Raw genomic sequence first — 20,723 nt, 5'->3', positions numbered from 1 at the left:
AGATATCCAGCAACTACAGCAAATTGCTTTTACACTTACTACTCTTACTTGTATTATTTGAAAGAGAAATGGTACACTGGCAAAAGTTTAGCCCACCTTTTCTCTAGTTTCAGAAAGCCTCCCGCCTGCCAGCTGTAAGAATGCTGGCCAAAATTAGTTTGCACAATTAGAAATCATTTTCTGGTGGTCATCAGGAGATAGCAAGAACTGCAGATGCTGGAGTCAGGGTCGACTCCTGAGTCCTGAGGAAGGGTCTAGGCCTGAAACATTGTCTCTCCTACTCAAGTGATGCAGCGTGACCTGCTATGTTCCTCCAGCTCCACACTGTATTAATTCTAGTGGGCATCACACTACTTCTTCATTTTGGTAATAATACTCAAGATGCTGATGATTGATCTGAGAAATAGTCAGCAAATTTGAGGAACAGCTGAGGTAGCTCAGTAACAAAATGGTATATTTAGTCCACTTTTAGGCTGACACAGCTATTCACCAATATCTTCATTGTGCCTGAAAAATATATTTTCCCAAAAAGCATTAAAACCAGATATGTCGGACTGGCCAATTTTCCTTTTAGAAGCTCCTTCCTTACCTGTCTGCATCCAGAGAATCAATTAATGAATATACAGAAGCGCTGTCCTTTGCTCGAACAATTGCTTGCAGATTTTCTTCAATGAATTTCTTATTAGTTTGCACCTCACGCAGAATTCTTTCAGCGTCTTCAAACATTGATTTTGGTACTTTTACGGATTGAAGCAGTGAAGGCTTCTGAGAGTGATTGGTGTTTATCTGTCTGCCAATACAGGTAGGCTGTTTGAGCTGGAATTGAAAGTACTTTAGATTATACTTTGGTAGATAAAAATGAGAAAATCTGAGCAAGAAATAAAATAACAACCACAGGCACATGCATAAGCTGATAAAATGATAATAAATACATTCATATGTTCATGTTGAATATGTCCAAATTTATGAATTTCTACTTGAAACCTTTTAAATAACGAAGTAACTGCAGCACATTTCTTTCCAGTGACAAAATAAATAGATGCAAAACTAACAATGTTGCAGTGAAGGAATGCAAAGCTACTGTTCGTCTTCTCCACAAGAAAAACACATCCATCTTATGTCTAATACTATCAATACTCTTTTAGATAACCAAACTGATTTTAATCTCAGACAACACAGTGTAGAGCTGGATGAACACAGCAGGCCAAGCAGCATCAGAGGAGCAGGAAAGCTGACATTTCAGGTCGAGACTCTTCTTCAGAAAATTCCTCTGATGCTGCTTGGCCTGCTGTGTTCATCCATCTCTACACCATGTTATCTCAGATCCTCCAGCATCAGCAGTTCCTATTATCTCTGTAATGATTTTAATCTCGGCCTTGTTTGATAACTTATAGGTAAGAAAGTCATTCTGGATTACAATGAAATGAAAATCTATTTCAAACCTTCAATAAATTGTTAAGGATATGAAATCTTATAATATAGTTAACTGAAAACCATTTCTTTTCCCCAAACATTCTGTATAACAGTATTATTGAACTCAAAATAAATGAAATATATTTGCTGTCAACTGTTAAAAGCATTACACTTATAAATTTCTTTCCTCTATAAATAAAAAAAATCCAACTTCCAACATATAAATATGCAAGCAATTCTTTACATTTGCTTGAATTTTCTATTAAATAACATTGTAAAAATTATTTTCAACAGGATTAAATGAAGTATAAGTGAAGCAATAGAAAAGGAACTGCACAGATTGCTAACAAACAGGGAACATAGAAAAGTAGGTCAGTGGAGCCTAAAAAGATCTTGAATCAGGGTTGAAAGAAAAAAAGTAATGTAAGCCAATATCTCCTATTCACAATGCTTTTTTCCATATTATTGATAAGAATTCTGAGGGCTAAATTTGATAGTTCCAGAATCTGACACATTCTCACAGGAAAAGGTGACACACAAGGCAGCAGCAGCAAACAAGAAAGGGTCACCTGAATTTCCTAAACCTCATTGAGGAGATCTCATGGCTGTTATTAGGATGCCCATCCAAAGAGCCTATAGAGACAATGGTACTCTCATACCTACTTGTCCTTCTCATATCCATCGTGCCCATCATCTTTCATCCTCCTCTAAATATTGTTCTTTGATGCTTTCACAGGATTTAAATGTCATTTCTGAGGGCAGCATTTATTGCCAAACATAAAGTGTCTTTCAGGTGGGGGTAAACTGCCCTCTTGAACTGCTGCAGTCAGTAGGTCATTGGTACACCTACAGTAAAATTAGGAATGGAGTTCCAGAATTTTGACCCAGCAACAGTGAAAGAACTACAGTGTGCAGTTTAAAGTCAGGATGAGTGAGTGACATGGAGGTGAACTTACGAGTTGGTTGCATTCTCATACATGTGCCGACCTTGTTGTTTTAGGTGGACGGACAACATGAGCACCATAAGTGAGTGAATAATATAATTAAATAATTAATTAGAACTCAGTATGAAAGGTACCCTGGGTAATAAGCCAAGGCTCCAGTACAGGAGCTCTTGAAGACTGTGACAGAAACACAGAAAATAGGAGGAAGAATAGGCCATTTACTCCTTTGTTCCTGCTTTCACCCCACACCCTTTAATCCCTTTAGCCCTAAGAATTATGTCTAATTCTTCCTTGAAAAGAAATGTTTTGGCCTCAATGATTTTCTGTGGCACAGAATTCCATAGACTTACCACCCTCTGAGTTTTTCTCATCGTTCTAGCCTTTACTCTGTCTAGTCCTGTTAGAATTTTACAGGATCCCCATCTTCCCTAATTCTTCTAAACTGCAGTGAATATAAATCCAACTGATCCACTCTCACCGGATATGTCAAATCCTGGCATCCTAGGGATTAAAGTGGTAAATCTTTGTGCATTCCCTCTATAACCAGGAGATCCTTCCTCAGCCAAGGAAACCATAATCGTATTAAAACCCTGTAAAATTGCAGCAAGACAACCCTTGCTCCTGTACTCAAATCTTCCCACCATGAGGGCCAACATAGCATTTGCTTTCCTACCGCCATGTATAAGAGTCGGAATTTCAGTACGGGAATTCAATAGGGGTCTATCATAAATGATACTATATCGAGGATGATTGACACCATTATTTGTAATAAAAACATCACATTCCAGATGGCTGTGTTCTGGACATCAGTCTCCATCTTGAGAGGATCTTGCAAAGGGAAGAGAAACCTTCAGTTGCATTAATCCATGTAGGTACCAATAACAAGTGAAATTAGGAAGAGGGGGATGGGGGGAGGGAACTGGAATAAATAGGGAGAGAGGGGGAGGCGGACCGAAGATGGAGAGTAAAGAAGATAGGTGGAGAGAGTGTAGGTGGGGAGGTAGGGAGGGGATAGGTCAGTCCAGGGAAGACGGACAGGTCAAGGAGGTGGGATGAGGTTAGTAGGTAGCGGGGGGTGCGGCTTGGGGTGGGAGGAAGGGATGGGTGAGAGGAAGAACCGGTTAGGGAGGCAGAGACAGGTTGGACTGGTTTTGGGATGCAGTGGGTGGGGGGGAAGAGCTGGGCTGGTTGTGTGGTGCAGTGGGGGGAGGGGACGAACTGGGCTGGTTGAGGGATGCATTAGGGGAAGGGGAGATTTTGAAACTGGTGAAGTCCACATTGATACCATACCTACAGACTAAGGGGGTGGCCATGGGCACCCGAATGGGCCCCAGCTATGCCTGCCTCTTTGTAGGTTACGTGGAACAGTCCCTCTTCCGCACCTACACAGGCCCCAAACCCCACCTCTTCCTCCGGTACATTGATGACTGTATCGGCGCCGCCTCTTGCTCCCCAGAGGAGCTCGAACAGTTCATCCACTTCACAAACACCTTCCACCCCAACCTTCAGTTCACCTGGGCCATCTCCAGCACATCCCTCACCTTCCTGGACCTCTCAGTCTCCATCTCAGGCAACCAGCTTGTAACTGATGTCCATTTCAAGCCCACCGACTCCCACAGCTACCTAGAATACACCTCCTCCCACCCACCCTCCTGCAAAAATTCCATCCCCTATTCCCAATTCCTCCGCCTCCGCCGCATCTGCTCCCACGACAAGACATTCCACTCCCGCACATCCCAGATGTCCAAGTTCTTTAAGGACCGCAACTTTCCCCCCACGGTGATCGAGAACGCCCTTGACCGCGTCTCCCGCATTTCCCGCGACACATCCCTCACACCCCGCCCCCGCCACAACCGCCCCAAGAGGAACCCCCTCGTTCTCACACACCACCCTACCAACCTCCGGATACAGCGCATTATCCTCCGACACTTCCGCCATTTACAATCCGACCCCACCACCCAAGACATTTTTCCATCCCCTCCCCTGTCTGCTTTCCGGAGAGACCACTCTCTCCGTGACTCCCTTGTTCGCTCCACACTGCCCTCCAACCCCACTACACCCGGCACCTTCCCCTGCAACCGCAGGAAATGCTACACTTGTCCCCACACCTCCTCCCTCACCCCCATCCCAGGCCCCAAGGTGACATTCCACATCAAGCAGAGGTTCACCTGCACATCTGCCAATGTGGTATACTGCATCCACTGTACCCGGTGCGGCTTCCTCTACATTGGGGAAACCAAGCGGAGGCTTGGGGACCGCTTTGCAGAACACCTCCGCTCAGTTCGCAAAAAACAACTGCACCTCCCAGTCGCAAACCATTTCCACTCCCCCTCCCATTCTCTTGATGACATGTCCATCATGGGCCTCCTGCAGTGCCACAATGATGCCACCCGAAGGTTGCAGGAACAGCAACTCATATTCCGCCTGGGAACCCTGCAGCCATATGGTATCAATGTGGACTTCACCAGTTTCAAAATCTCCCCTTCCCCTAATGCATCCCTCAACCAGCCCAGTTCGTCCCCTCCCCCCACTGCACCACACAACCAGCCCAGCTCTTCCCCCCCACCCACTGCATCCCAAAACCAGTCCAACCTGTCTCTGCCTCCCTAACCGGTTCTTCCTCTCACCCATCCCTTCCTCCCACCCCAAGCCGCACCCCCCGCTACCTACTAACCTCATCCCACCTCCTTGACCTGTCCGTCTTCCCTGGACTGACCTATCCCCTCCCTACCTCCCCACCTACACTCTCTCCACCTATCTTCTTTACTCTCCATCTTCGGTCCGCCTCCCCCTCTCTCCCTATTTATTCCAGTTCCCTCCCCCCATCCCCCTCTCTGATGAAGGGTCTAGGCCCGAAACGTCAGCTTTTGTGCTCCTGAGATGCTGCTTGGCCTGCTGTGTTCATCCAGCCTCACATTTTATTATCTTGGAATCTCCAGCATCTGCAGTTCCCATTATCTCTGAAATTAGGAAAGTGGTTCTGCACAGACAGCGCTAAATTTCAAACCGAACCTCAAAGGTTATATCTTGAGACTATTACCTGACGGCAAGTTAAGAGAGGAAGTTTATAAAGTGAGAAATGACAGTCACGAAGTAGCAGGCAGGGGCAGATAGCAATAGCCTAAGGACGGTCCAACAGTCACAACCACACGTTACAAAGGTAACTAAACAACAAAAGATCTTTGCATCCTCACTCTCCACTGGAGTCGTACCTGAGGACTGGAGAGAGGCAAATGTAATTCCTCTCTTCAAGAAAGGAAATAGGGAAATCCCCGGCAATTATAGACCGGTAAGTCTCACGTCTGTCGTCTGCAAGGTGTTAGAAAGGATTCTGAGGGATAAGATTTATGACCATCTGGAAGAGCATGGCTTGATCAAATACAGTCAACACGGCTTTGTGAGGGGTAGGTCATGCCTTACAAACCTTATCGAGTTTTTTGAGGATGTGACTAGAAAGGTTGATGAGGGTCGAGCTGTGGATGTGGTGTATATGGATTTCAGTAAGGCATTTGATAAGGTTCCCCATGGTAGGCTCATTCAGAAGGTCAGGAGGAATGGGATACAGGGGAACTTAGCTGCTTGGATACAGAATTGGCTGGCCAACAGAAGACAGCGAGTGGTAGTAGAAGGAAAATATTCTGCCTGGAAGTCAGTGGTGAGTGGAGTTCCACAGGGCTCTGTCCTTGGGCCTCTACTGTTTGTAATTTTTATTAATGACTTGGACGAGGGAATTGAAGGATGGGTCAGCAAGTTTGCAGACGACACAAAGGTCGGAGGTGTCGTTGACAGTGTAGAGGGCTGTTGGAGGCTGCAGCGGGACATTGACAGGATGCAGAGATGGGCTGAGAGGTGGCAGATGGAGTTCAACTTGGATAAATGCGAGGTGATGCATTTTGGAAGGTCGAATTTGAAAGCTGAGTGCAGGATTAAGGATAGGATTCTTGGCAGCGTGGAGGAACAGAGGGATCTTGGTGTGCAGATACATAGATCCCTTAAAATGGCCACCCAAGTGGACAGGGTTGTTAAGAAAGCATATGGTGTTTTGGCTTTCATTAACAGGGGGATTGAGTTTAAGAGTCGTGAGATCTTGTTGCAGCTCTATAAAACTTTGGTTAGACCGCACTTGGAATACTGCGTCCAGTTCTGGGCGCCCTATTATAGGAAAGATGTGGATGCTTTGGAGAGGGTTCAGAGGAGGTTTACCAGGATGCTGCCTGGACTGGAGGGCTTATCTTATGAAGAGAGGTTGACTGAGCTCGGTCTCTTTTCATTGCAGAAAAGGAGGAGAGAGGGGACCTAATTGAGGTATACAAGATAATGAGAGGCATAGATAGAGTTGATAGCCAGAGACTATTTCCCAGGGCAGAAATGGCTAGCACGAGGGGTCATAGTTTTAAGCTGGTTGGTGGAAAGTATAGAGGGGATGTCAGAGGCAGGTTCTTTACGCAGAGAGTTGTGAGAGCATGGAATGCGTTGCCAGCAGCAGTTGTGGAAGCAAGGTCATTGGGGTCATTTAAGAGACTGCTGGACATGTATATGGTCACAGAAATTTGAGGGTGCATACATGAGGATCAATGGTCGGCACAACATTGTGGGCTGAAGGGCCTGTTCTGTGCTGTACTGTTCTATGTTCTATGTTCTAAACAACAAAAATAACTAAACAACAAAAGTAAAAGGTCTGCATCTGAATGTGGCGTTTATGATGAAGTATACAAATTGATAGTCCAAATTGAAATAAATAAATACAATCTGATCACGATTTCGGAGGCATGGCTGCAGGATGACAAGAATTGGGTCTTGAATATTGAAGGGTATGATGACATAAATTGATAGAAATTATTCAAATACAAGGCACCATATGTAGTGTTTAAATAAAGAAGCACTGTGCAGAAAAGTACAGGACAGTCAATGACCTTGAAGGGTAGCCCAACATCTGTGACATAGTTCAGTCAGGGGAACTAGTTGAACAGTAAGAATTCATGAAAGAAACAATATATGCAAAGCGGTATGACTTATTTTTGTGGATGATTAATTACATTAGAGTAATGGCACTCTTCAATAGTAGTGACCACAATATGATTGAATTTTACATTCAGTTTGGAAGGGAGAATATTAAGTCAAAGGCTAATGTTTTAAATTTAAATAAGGTGGGCATAAAAGCTAAGCTAGGTGAGGTGAACTGGCATACTAGGTTAGGATGATAGATCAACAGGGACAGAGTGACAGACATTTAAAGGTATATTTCAGAAAACTCAGACTAAGTATATACCTGGTATGAAGACTTCTGGCCTTATGATGGAAGGTCTTTGAGAAAGGAGCTGAAGATGGTTAGTCCTTTGATATTATCCTGAAAAACTCCTGCAGTGACATCCTTGGACTAAGATGCTTGGTATTGATTAAGAATAATGAACATCTTCCTTTGTGTGAGGTATAACTCCAATCAGTGGAAAATTTTCCCCCTAATTTTCATTGATTTCAGTTTTGCTAGGTCTCATTTGTGCAGACTGTGTGTGAAGGGCACTCACTTCCTACTCATCATTTGGTGTTCACTTTGACTCTTGTCATAGTAAAACAATCCTCTTTCAAACTGTGGAATTTTGTATTTTTATTCAGTAGAAAACTGGCACCTCAAATTTCCTTTATTTTCAAAAAAAAGCTACGAGTCTTCACCAAAATTAAAACAAGTGTGCAATGAGGATTGCAGGGTTTCACAACAAAACCAGGAAACTATCCTGCAAGAAATTACTAGGAAATGTGAGCCATTGCCCCGTAGGAGTGAAAAGTGATCCTTGGAGAAGGGTACTTTCTGGCTTCTGTCAGAGAGATAACATTCTTTCTCTTATTTCTACCACGCAGCCAGTGAACTTGCCATTGTAGCTAAACCATCTAGGCTGCCCAGATTTCAGCCACTAATGCTAAGACAGTAGCCAGGGCTCCTAGGTTACAGTTGCTCAAGGTATACCTCCAAAAACAGTTGCAACTGACAACTACAAGTCAGCAGCCTTGTTGCAGCCATTGTCTTGAAACACCAAGGATGGTAAAGGTGCACGGAAGACAGGGATTAAGAAAATGCACTGGTGATTGGGTGATTTTTGCATACAATAAGGAATATTTTGAGTAATACACTTGGAATATTATTTTGTATTGTCTTTTTGTTTTCACAATTTGGCTAGGTAGTCATTGTCAGAGAACAAGGTAACGCGTAGGACTGTTGGTAATTGGGAAATGGAGTTGCAGTTACTGGTATTATACTTGGATGAGATTTCCAAGGACACCCGAGCCAGCAAGTGGCTATCAAGATTGCCTCCCTCTTTCATTTTCTTTCTTAAGTTCCTCATCCTCATGTCCCAGCCCCTAAACTGTACGCTGTACTGCTGGCAACTTTCAACAAGCTGCTCTGAAAACTTTACTTGAATTTTGACTGTGATTCCATCACAACAGCTCAGAAAATCCGCAACATTTGAAAGAAAATAAGGCAAAATATTCTAATAAAAACTCAATTCACCTATTGCTCAATGTTAACAGATCCTTTAAAAAATCTAGGATCAGGATTCAGATTCAGAACTTCATTAAAATCTGATCATTAAAACTTCATTAAAATTTCTTGGGCCTTGCCCTGCGTGTCAAGTTTTGTCGAAATCCATCTAGTATTCTTGAAGTATTTTATTTAGAAGCCAACAAAGAGACAGAGGCAAAAGCATCACCGCTCTGGCTGAGGTAAGAAACCACTGATTATGAACAGGAAATGAACAGTCAAATCCCATTAAAACCAGTAAGAAATTTAATAAGTTGGGCCAACTACTGCAATAATTTAAATTCTAGGTATAAATTCCTGAATAAATTCTTGATTCCTAAGCTACTACAAATTAGAGTATTCCACTGAGCTAACTGTGGTGGCAAGATTAATCAGAAATACTTGACGGGATTAGTCTCTCGGCTTGAATCAGAATATGGTGTTACTCTATACAAAAATGCCAATGTAACTGAAAAGTCTGAGCACAGATGCAAGATAAATGTTGGTGTATGCCAAATACTCCAATACAGTGAGTAGTTATCTTTTATAATTTTTGCAAAGGAAGTTCTGTATACCTTATGGTTAATTTAAATTGACTTAGCTGCTTAAGTGCTGTACTACACGTGGACCTGTCTGAAACTGGCAGTGTAAAGGGAGCCCAAGAGGAATTAATCTGAAATATATTGATCTGCAGTGCCATCTTGGCAAGGAATTATGAAATATATAATTCTGAATACAAAGAGTAAAAATGAATAAGTGTTCCACAAGCACACATTATTGCCTATGCCAATTAAAGGACTCTTCAACGAAGTCTGCAGGAGCCTAGTTAACCAAAACTTGGTGTGGCCTCTAGTCATTTTCCTGTACCATCCATCAACTAGAACCAGAGTGTGAGCGAAACATTACAGCTCCACACAGAAAAGTTCAGTTACTATTATAAAGAATCCACTTCACATACTGACTTGATCAAATAAGTGCATATACATAAATGCTAATTAGCAGCTTTCCATACCACCTGCATGTTTGTTTGTTCTGCCTGTAACCCAGCTGGGTTCAACTGTCTGAATCTTGAGTTTTGGCAAGTCTTTTGTCAGTGCTGGTGCTTGCTTGACAGAATGAGGATTACCTGCTAATGGCAGCAACACTGAGAATAACCAGGCCTGCAAAATTCAAACATTGAATCAAATAGAAAGAACACCCTACTCACAGAACTGTCTATTATCTCTTGAATCTACAGTGGCCCAGTTAAAGCCAGAAATAACCAGTATATCAAAAACATGAAATTCTGAGATTTATTAAATTCTTTTAAATCTTTCTCAGAAAAATAGACAGCAGACTCCATAATACTTCAACAAAAACGTATCAAAGGTAATTTGAAGTATTTATAATGTATGCTATCTCTATACTGATTATGTGGCTAAGAATTTAGGCACGGTACCATCTGTTTTGACAGAGGTCTCTTTGGTTCCAAACAGGCATCTGAAACGTGCATGCTTCAGTCCAACATGAAATGTGGCTGACGATGCTTTGATACAAAGGTTAACATGCACACTTGACATTAGCTAGAGGTATGCAGAACAGATAAATCAGGACATCAGTTGGCATGCAATGCAGTTTTCATGCCAGATTGTCAGTTTGAACGTACATGCTGCTACATCCTCCTGGACAGACACAAGCTCCTGCAATCACCCGAGCATAAAGGAAGTTTCATGTGATGATTAAAATTTCCACACTTACTTCAAGTGTTATTAACTGATATTGGCTAGAACAGTCAGGGGAAGAATGAGGACAAATTAAATAGCATTGAAGGAAAAAGGAGTCGGGTAGTGTTAGCAACATGCATTTTTAATTCTCGTGCATACACCTGCCACTATTTTGGATCAGAAGGGTATTGCAAGTAGTGCCATTTGCATGTTCGGACTAAGGCTGAAATGAGGTCTGGAGCAGAGTGACCCTGGTACAACCCAGTGCATTTTCAGTGAGCAGGTTATTGCCGAATAAGTGCCACCTGACAGCACTGTTGATAACTCCTTCAAAGACTAGACTCATGGGGTGGTAACTGGTAGGACTGAAGTTGTCTTGATTTTTGAGATATATCTGCGCAAATTTCCACATTTCCAGGTAGATATGAGCATTGTAGTTATACGGGAACAACTTTGCTAGGAATGCAGATGTTCTGGAGCACAAGTCTTCACTGCTAATGCCAGAATATTATCAAGGCCCATAGTTTTTTCTATATCCTGTGCCTTCAGGCATTTCTTGATACCATATAAAGTGAATGGCATTCACATGACTGCTCACACTTTCTTCCCCAGTTACGTGCCTTGGGCCATTATGTATGTTAAAGTCACTATTTAAACTAAAATTACTGCTGTTGACTGAAGTCTGCAAACAGAAGCCAACGTCAATGTAATAAAGTTGCCACATTCAGTTTGCATGACAGTATTTAATGCATCATAATTTTAAAAGGCCAAATGGCAGAATATTTTTCCCACTTCATATCAATTATAGTATCTATTGGTGGGTTGAAGTTGCACAAAACCATGTATGAATCATCACTTTTAAAAATAATAATTTGCCTTTTCTTAATTCTGAAAATGTCACAAAACATATCAAAATTAAAGGGGACTCAATTAAGCCCCCAAATGTTAAGTTAAAACAAAACTTGATTGCTGAAAATTAATTTACAAACTTTTGAAAATTAGAAAATAAAGAAACAAGGAAATTACAAATTAAGAAAATGGTAACAGATTCAGTCACAATTTTCAAAAGGAAATTGGATAGATATTTGACGGAGGAAAATTTGCAGGAACAGAGGAAAGAGCAGAAGGGCAAAACTAACTGGTCTGTTCTTCATAAGCCTCCTGTTACATGAAATCCGTCTTTGCTGCATTTTTTATGAGTCTATAACCTTACAACAAAAAGCTTCAGTAAAAAAGCCAGCAGAAATTTCAAAACAGTATGACTGAAGAAAGGGCAATTAATGTGCAATATTTATTGTATTATTGCATTGTTTCTTGAACCCTATCTTGGTGTGGATTAAATACAAAAGTTAATAACATCATGTCACATTGCAACAGACACCAAGATGCATGCTCCTTAACACAAACAAGAAAATTTATGTAAATTATAAAAGAATTTCACTTATGTTGAACAACATAGATGCGTATTGCCAACATTTTATTGATTTGTCACTGGCTATATTTTACTTTGCTGATTTGATATTGTTGCACTTTTGTTTTAGTCATAAATAGTTTGCTCGATGTAGAGTTGTTTGGTTCCTTATGGGAGCAAAAAAGGATAAAATTTATTCTTGATCATGTCTAAGAATTGCACAATTTCTAAGTGCAGAAAACCAAAGAGAGGGTTGACGATTACTCATAAGTTTTATACCCAATGTTATCCCAATATTTTCAGATCTTCAATAAAACAGGTTAATTGAGCTCGTGCTTGCAGCACAAAAATCACCATCAGGACAAAGTGGTTTTTACAGTTTTTGGGTCATCAATTGGAATCCTACCTACAAGAGCCGCTGACCAATCAAATGACAGTCAGCACTTCTGGCAATGGAGGCACTGCTGAGACTACAGATGTTGGGGAGCCCTAGAACCAAGATTTAAATAAGTTGTGATTTGCTGGAACCAGGTCAGCTCACCCTGCTGAGTTTGAGGTTCAGAGGCTGGGTTCAAGAAGTTCGGAGATGCATCACTCAACACTGAGGGGGGAGTGCCTTGGCAGTGTGTCAATTCAGCAAAGAGTGCCAGCCTTGTCATGTAAAATACCAGCAGTGGTAGAAGTTGGGTTGTAAACACCTCAACTGGCCAAAGATTTGGCTGGGTGCCCAATGCGCCTTCCTTGCTGCTCATAAAATTCCAACGGGGGCAAGTAGGCAACAGATAAACCATTGTCACAATTTCACCTGATTTTACATCTCTCCCCACCTGGCAGTCACTCACAAGGATGCATGACATTCCATCCACTTTATTAGTTCAGTGCCCAGCAATTGCTCATGGAAGAATACTTAATCCATCTTAAAAATACGGAAGTATTTGATATATTAGTGGTGATTTCACACATGCAGATCTAATTAAATGGAACCAACAGTAACTATAACCAAGTAAATGCAGCAATAAGATTGGCACAATTTTTGTTAAGATAACGTGAATAAACCTCAGCAAAACACAGGTCTATATGTGTGTTACCGTAGCAAAGTCTGGCAAATGTTCAAACTAGGCCATTTTAGCTGATAACCTCAGCCTTCATCAGATTGACGATAAAAATACATTGTGAGATAACTACTTGACAGTTTTATAGTTCTTGCAATGGGCTTCTAATCCCCCTACCATTTTGAAAGCCAATTAATAGTGTCAAAGGATTAAAGGAATTTAGGATCCCATGGGAATATCAATATCTGCTTGCTCCTTCATTATTTTCAAGATCGAGAGAATCTGCAACCTTGAAAAGGGAGGCAATTTATTCTGGTTTTGCACCCCATGATTTTTCTTATCTGCGTGTAAAGATTTTGGTACGCTTGAGTTCGCTTGGTAATATTTAACAAGAAGAAATGGCTACACATTGTTTCACTGCTTCCAGCAGCAATCTGGAAGCATGTTATGACAATGGTATGAAACATTTCTTTGGTCTCCTTTTGATTTGCACATTTTCAATCAAATTATTAGCTCAGGTTAATTGTAACCCTAGTTTTAAGGCCTTTTTTTTGTTCCCAGTTTGTCAGATTTATCACAGTGTTCCAGTTTGACTAAATATACATGTTTCATGATTGGAAGAAGGGAATTTGCTTCCTTTTTCTTATGCATTACAAGCCCTGAGGGAAGGAATTCCAGGATCTCAACCCAGTGACAGTGAAGGAACACTAATAATATTTCCAACTCAGGATGGTGAAGTCTCGGAGGGGATCTTGAAGATGGGGGTGCGGTCAATGTCCCTTGTTCTTCTAGACTGAAGTGGTCTTGGGTTTGGAAAGTGCTGTCTGAAGGTCTTTGTTGAATTTCTGCAGCGCATCTTGGAGAGAACAGACACTGCTGCTACTGACTGTTCGTGATGGAGGGAGTGGACACTTGTGGAAATAGTAGCAAATCAAGCGGGCTACTTTGACTGAGATGTTATCAAGCTTCTTGAGTGTTGTTCGAGCTGCACTCATCCAGGCAAATGGGGAATATTCTACCACACCCCTGACTTGTGCCTTGCAGATAGTGGATAGGCTTTAGGGAGTCAGCAGGCAAATTGCGCATCGCAGTATACTTAGCCACTGACTTGCTCTTTAGCCACTGTGTTTATGTGATGAATCCAATTGAGTTTCTGATTAATGGTAACACCCAGGATGTGGATACTGGGGGATTCAATAACAGTAACATATTAAATGTAAAGGGGTGGTGGTTAGATTGCCTTTTATTTGTGATGATCATTGCCTAGCATTTGAGTGACACAAATGTTACTCATCACTTATCAACCCAGGCCTGGATACTGTCCAGATCTTGTTGCATTTGAACATGGACTGCTTAATGACAAATGGTGCTGAACATTGTGCAGTCATTGGCAAACATCCCCACCTCTTCCTTACGATAGAGAGAAGATTATTGATGAAGCAGCTGAAGATGTTTGTACCCAGAACACTACTGAGGAACTCCTGTAGAGATGTCCTGCAGCTGAGATGATTGACCTCCAACCACCTCGGCCATTTTCCTATGTGCCAGGTACAACTCCAAGCAGCAGAGAGTTTGCCCTCTGTAGCCACTGATCTCAGTTTTGCTCGAGTTTCTTGATGCCAAACTTGGCCAATTGCAGCTTTGATGTCAGGGCTGTCGCCCTCACCACAACTCTGGAATTCAGCTCTTTCATCCATGTTTGAACTATGGCTGTTATGAGCTTAGGAGCTGAGTGGCCCTGGCAGAACCCAAACTGGGTGTCATTGAGCAGATTAATGCTGAGCAGGTGCTGCTTGATAGCACTGCTGATGACACCTTCCATCACTTTGATAATGATCAAGAGTAGACTGATAAGCAGTAATTGGCCGGGTTGGATTTGACCTGCTTTTTACCTACAGGACACACCTGGGCATTTCCACATTGTGGGGTAAATGCCAGTGTTGTAAATGTACTGGAAGAGCTTGGCTAGGGAGCAAGCTCTGGAGCACATTCAGGTATTATTGCTGGAATGTTATCAGGGCCTGTAGCTTTTGCAGTATCCGGTGTCTCCAACTACTTCTTGATATCAAGTGGAGTGAATCAAATTGGCTGAAGACTGGTATCTGTAATGCTGGGGACCACTGGAGGAGGCCGAGATGGATCATCCACTCAGCACTTCTGGTTGAAGATGCCTTGCATCCTTGCTAAGAGGTGCCTTGGTCATAATCCACTAGGGGCTGTTTCCTTCTGAGGTAGGTTTGGGATTCAGAATCAGCCCAAACTCCTCTTTCCCGACCTACTGGGAAAACGCAGCCCCTAATATCAATTTTTTTTTGGAAGAGAAGTCCATGGTTTGAAAATCTCAATCTGAACTGAGAAAGGGCACTTTTATGACTAGGGTGCAGTAGCCATTTACAAAATCAGCAATGTTATCCTTACAGTTTTTGCAGCTAACAAAAAATGATGAAACCACCATGCATCTCACATTTTACTCACAACAAACATGGTAATGAATACAAAGGTTGGTATCATTACTGTAGATTCTGGCACTCCTCTGGCAAGCAAGAAACATTTGTTGCAATATGTACAAATTAAGCCATTTTTTAAAATTTGGATGCAACTGCAACTTCATGCCGCCACTAAATATAAATACACTATACATTAGTAGATTCTCAGAACAGGAATCTGTGACTGTCAACATTCTACCAAATTTTGAGAGTCCTCACCTTTATATAAAATGAACCTACAATGTAGGAGCTTTTAATGTATTAAAGAAAAACTTTTTATTTCCAAATTGTGTCTCAATTCTAAGCAAGTAAGTCTGTAAGAAGTTCAATGACCCTTGCAGGAAATTTCCTAACACAGACTGTAGCTGAAGGCAGGATTGATGCTAATGCAATTAAAACTCCATCTTGTAGTCATGAAGATTTAAACATTGGCAGGTGATTGGTATTTGTGGGACTGTACCACAAGGGAGAGTCAAAGCCTTTAGAAGAGGGGACTGAATTGTTAAATGGAAAAATAAGCTTGCTTACTTTACTTAAAAAAATGATAACTGCACTATGTAGATTACTGATATATACTAATGTAAAGTGTGGGTACCAGTGGAGAAGGGTGCATTGACCAAAACAAATAGGCTGGTTTGCGTTTTTGATCTTGTATTCACAGACTAATGCTGAAGATACAGATTGCATACAGTGTGCCAGTATAGAAAACCAATCATAAGAAGTCTTTAATTTAATTTTTAAATAGGTCACATGGCGCAGGGAGGCCAAAATCTACTGGAGAACTGCCAACATGAAATGTGACAAACCTCAGTTTGGTGGGATGGGGGCAGAGAATTCAGGATCGAACATACAGCAGAAGTGAACACAGTAGTAATCTCCATGGCAACTCACCAGATGATGTTGCAGAGATGCTGAGCCAATAGACTTGTGGCTGTTACTCTGCTTGGCACTCTGTTTGAGAGAAAGGGAATCGAAAAAAATATGTAAATGAGTGGTCACATCTTAGGATCAGACATTTTGTGATTTTTAGTTTTGTCTCGACATGTTACCAAATAGCTGAATGTAACTAAAGATATTGTGAATATTTTAAGAAGAATCAAAAGACCAACCTCTATGCCTTGCAGCTGAGATTGCCAATGCTCTGCCTCCTGAAAGAGATAACACAGTAACTATTAAATCCCCTGTAGAACAGAATCAGTTTGAATCACTCACCTATCAGCTTCTAACTTGAGTGAAATAATGGAAAGAATGCAGTTAGACTATGGATAATAATGCAATGATTTTAAATTCTGGCCCTTACAATTAAATTAATGGCATTTAAACATAAAATGAATGGCATTTAAACATAAAATCCAAACAACCACAATGAACATCAATTGCACCTTGAAAGGGACAAGATCCAACAATCAAATTTCAAAATTCCTCACACTGGATAGATTTCTATCTTTGCAGCATTTTCACTTTAACATGAAAAAATAAATGAAAAAACAATTCCGATTCACTACAGTAGGATGCAGCTATCACAATTAGCATTTTCATCTACTTTGAACTGTGGTGATTTTATAAATTTTTCATAGACTCCAACCAAATGTGCTTCAAGGCATGAGTTTAATACTATCATGACAAATCGGTTAGAGTTCCAAAGTACTATGGACATGATTGATTTGTAATTCCCAAAATGCGTTTTTTGACAAGAGGGCTGATACAGCCATAAATGACAGGTAATGTAAGTTAAGAGGCTGTCTGAAGAGAAAGCCTCTCAAAATATTGCACCTAAATATGCAAAGAAAGCTTCAAATATTGACCCCTCAAAGGGTGTAGAGGTAAATGAAAACAGATTGGACTGAGCTTTTCATGTGCCAATGGACAAAGATACCATTGCGCTCAAGCCTGCATTTCAGCATTACTACTTTCTGAAGGTCATTCCAAAAAATAATCCCCTAGTCACCCTGCATGACAAGTAAAAGCAACTTTCTCACTCTGAATCCTCAAAGTCAGCTGGCTAGCAAGCCAGAGAAAAGAAAACTGAAGGACTCGCTCTAAATTTGGAAGTAACAAAGGGAAGCAGAACAATAGAATCTGAACAACCCACAAAATTTAGTGTCTTGAACTTGAATCTGTTATTTAAGTAAGTGCATCAACTCTACCAATAATCTCCACTATAAAGGCCACACTTAACTATCTGCTACTTGTGAACAATTCAGAGTATCACTCTTCCCAAAAAAAATATCATTTTGATTTTGCCTCAAATTTCTAATCTTCGAGTGTGTGCTGCATCATTAATTCTTCCCATGTTTTGTAATTTATAAACGTAATTTTGAAAACCTGGGTAAATTGACTCCTTTTGAAAGACATGTTCTTTTGGGTCTGAGAGAAAGGTATCCACAAGGGATCTTTTTCTCAGTTAACTTTGTTGCAGTATACTGAGGAGTGTGAATGGAGAAGGGGAGCTCATTTATCTCACGTCACCTCGGAAATGAATGATTTGGAGTATCCTGCCTGGAACCATACCAAATTGAAGAACCTCATTCAGAGCCTGAGCAAAACAGGAGCAACCAAATTCAATGATACAATCATGGCATTCAATATGCTTAATTCCTATTGCGTATGACGCATTTATTGATCTGACCTTAAGGTAAATTACAGATTATAAAACTAAAAAACTAATTAACCAGAAAAAAATAACTTTTTGAAATGAAACACCACCATTTGAATTTCAGTCAATTAATATACTAATTTCCTTCAGGTTACTTTAAAAAAATTCACTTGGCGCAAAGTCTTCATTGAGTTTGTTTGGTGGAAACATCTAATTAACATTCAAATCATCAAAATCTAACTGCTGGTTCTAGTTTTACATAAAAAGGTCCACAATATCAAAGTAGTCCTAAAAGTATTTTATAATTTATAACTTCATCCTTTTGCAAACAAGTTATACTACAAAAGTGATGTTGACTTTTTTTTATATAGAAGATAAAGCATGGCTTGTGTTACAAATTTCTAACACCTTCGAATATAACTCTTATACTGGTAAAATTAAACATATTTGTAAGAAAAATATTGGACTCATTTCAAAAATGAATAACATAAACTCTAACCCAAAATATTGCAAATTTAATAATCTGACAACTCAAGGGAACTAACAGAGGAAGATTATGACATAGACAATTGCTCACATTATTCAGCAAAACTAATTAGGTTGTGCATTATTAAAAGCTACCTGCAAAAACAAATCAATGAGCTTTATTCAGAGACAGTAGGAACTGCCGATGCTGGAGAATCTGAGATAACAAGGTGTAAAGCTGGATGAACACAGCAGGCCAAGCAGCATTAGAGGAGCAGGAAAGCTGACATTGCGGGTCTAGACCCTTCTTCAGAACCAAAACATCAGCTTTCCTGCTCCTCTGAAGCTGTTTAGCCTGCCATGTTCATCCAGCTCTACACTTTGTTATCTATTATCAATGATCTTTGTGATTTTTACGATGCAGTATAGTAAAATCTTATTAAAATACATTCATTGATAGAGGCATGTGAGGCCCTTCCCTGGAAAATTAAAGTTTTCACAAAATATAGAAAAGTGAAATAATTTACTTTCATAATGTATAACAGGAAGCATAATTCAAATTGGAAGTTCTTATGACATCAGTAAAGAACGTGAGTTCTTTATATGATAATGTATATGAGATGCTATCAAACCCTGATTTTATTACTGCTTTGGAACACCCTCCTAACTATGCACCGGTCTATTCATGACTTCAGATATGGCATTTACCATCTACCCCTCTCAAAGCCCTATTTTATGCTGAGATAGTAGGAACTGCTGATGCTGGAGAATCTGAGATAACAAGGTATAGAGCTGGATGAACACGACATGCCAAGCAGCATCTTAGGAGCAGGAAAGCTGATGTTTCAGGCCTAGACCTTTCATCAGAAATGGGGGAGACGAAGGGGTTTCTGAAATAAATAGGGAGAATGGGGGAGGCAGATCGAAGATGGATTGAGGAGAAGATAGGTGGAGAGGAGATAGACAGGTCAAAGAGACGGGGATGGAGCCAATAAAGATGAGTGTAGGTGGGGAGTTAGGGGGGAGATGGGTCAGTCCAGGGAGGCCGGACAGATCAAGGGGTGGGATGAGGCTAATAGGTAGGAGATAGGGGTGGGGCTTGAGATGGGAGGAGGGGATATAGATGGGAGGAAGGGCAGGTTAGGGAGGCGGGGACAAGCTGAGTTGGTTTTGGGATGCAGTCAGGGGAGGGGAGATTTTGAAGCTTGTGAAGCCCATATTGACACCATTGGGCTACAGAGTTCCGAAGTGGAAATATGAGGCTCTGTTCCTGCAACTTTCGGGTGGAATCATTGTGGCACTGCAGGAGGCCCAGGATGGACATGTTGTCTGAGGAATGAGAAGGGGGGTGTTAAAATGGTTCATGACTGGGAGGTGCAGTTGTTTAGTGCGAACCAAGCGTAGTGTTCCGCAAAGCAGTCCCCAATCCTCCATGTAGTTTCCCCGAAGTAGCAAACCCATCTCTGATCCCTCTCTCTCCTTCCCAGACCTCTGTTTCCATCTCTGGCAACCACCTGGAAACTGATATCCATTTCAAGCCCATCGACTCCCACAGCTACCTCAAATGCACGTACTCCCACCCACCTTCCTGCAAAAATGTCATCCCCTATTCCCAATTCCTTCGCCTCCGCCGCACCTGCTCCCAGGATGAGGCACTCCACTCCCTAACATCTCAGATGTCCTCGTTTTTCAAGGACCGCAACTCCCCCCTCTTTGGTGGTCGAGAACACCCTTGACCGTGTCTCCCTCAGTTCCTGCAACTCATCCCTCACACCCCCTTCCCGCAGTAACAACGAAAACAGAATCCCCCTCGTCCTCACGTACCATCCCATCAACCTCTGGTTCCAAAACATCATCCTCTGACACATCCGCCATCTGCAATCCAAACCCACCACCCACCTATATCCCCTCCTCCCACCTCGAGCCCCATCCCCATCTCCTACCTACTAGCCTCACCCCGCCCTCTTGACCTGTCCGTCCACCCTGGACTGACCTATCCCCTCCCGAACTCCCCACCGACACTCACCTTCACTGGCTCCATCCCCGCCTCTTTGACCTGTCTGTCTCCTCTCCACCTATAGTCTCCTCTATCCATCTTCTATCTGCCTCGCCCTCTCTCCCTATTTATTTCAGAACCCC

General features: G+C 41.6%; 1 protein-coding gene across 2 annotated transcripts in view; it reads right to left on the bottom strand.

Annotated features, from left to right (window-relative positions):
- kiaa0586 (KIAA0586 ortholog) overlaps positions 1–20,723 on the bottom strand; it is a 490,003-nt gene that overhangs the window by 234,731 nt on the left and 234,549 nt on the right. For both annotated transcript variants that reach the window (XM_048537548.2, XM_048537549.2), the window contains exons 11-13: positions 16,633–16,671; positions 16,415–16,474; positions 590–816 (exon numbers count right to left, since the gene is read on the bottom strand). In XM_048537548.2, coding sequence (XP_048393505.1) covers positions 590–816; positions 16,415–16,474; positions 16,633–16,671 — 326 coding nt within the window. The remainder of the gene's footprint in view (positions 1–589; positions 817–16,414; positions 16,475–16,632; positions 16,672–20,723) is intronic.

This window comes from Stegostoma tigrinum, chromosome 10 (assembly GCF_030684315.1).
Source record: "Stegostoma tigrinum isolate sSteTig4 chromosome 10, sSteTig4.hap1, whole genome shotgun sequence".
NCBI classification, from domain to species: domain Eukaryota; kingdom Metazoa; phylum Chordata; class Chondrichthyes; order Orectolobiformes; family Stegostomatidae; genus Stegostoma; species Stegostoma tigrinum.
The sequence above is the reverse complement of the archived record's forward strand: the minus strand, read 5'-3'. Positions and strand labels throughout refer to the sequence as shown.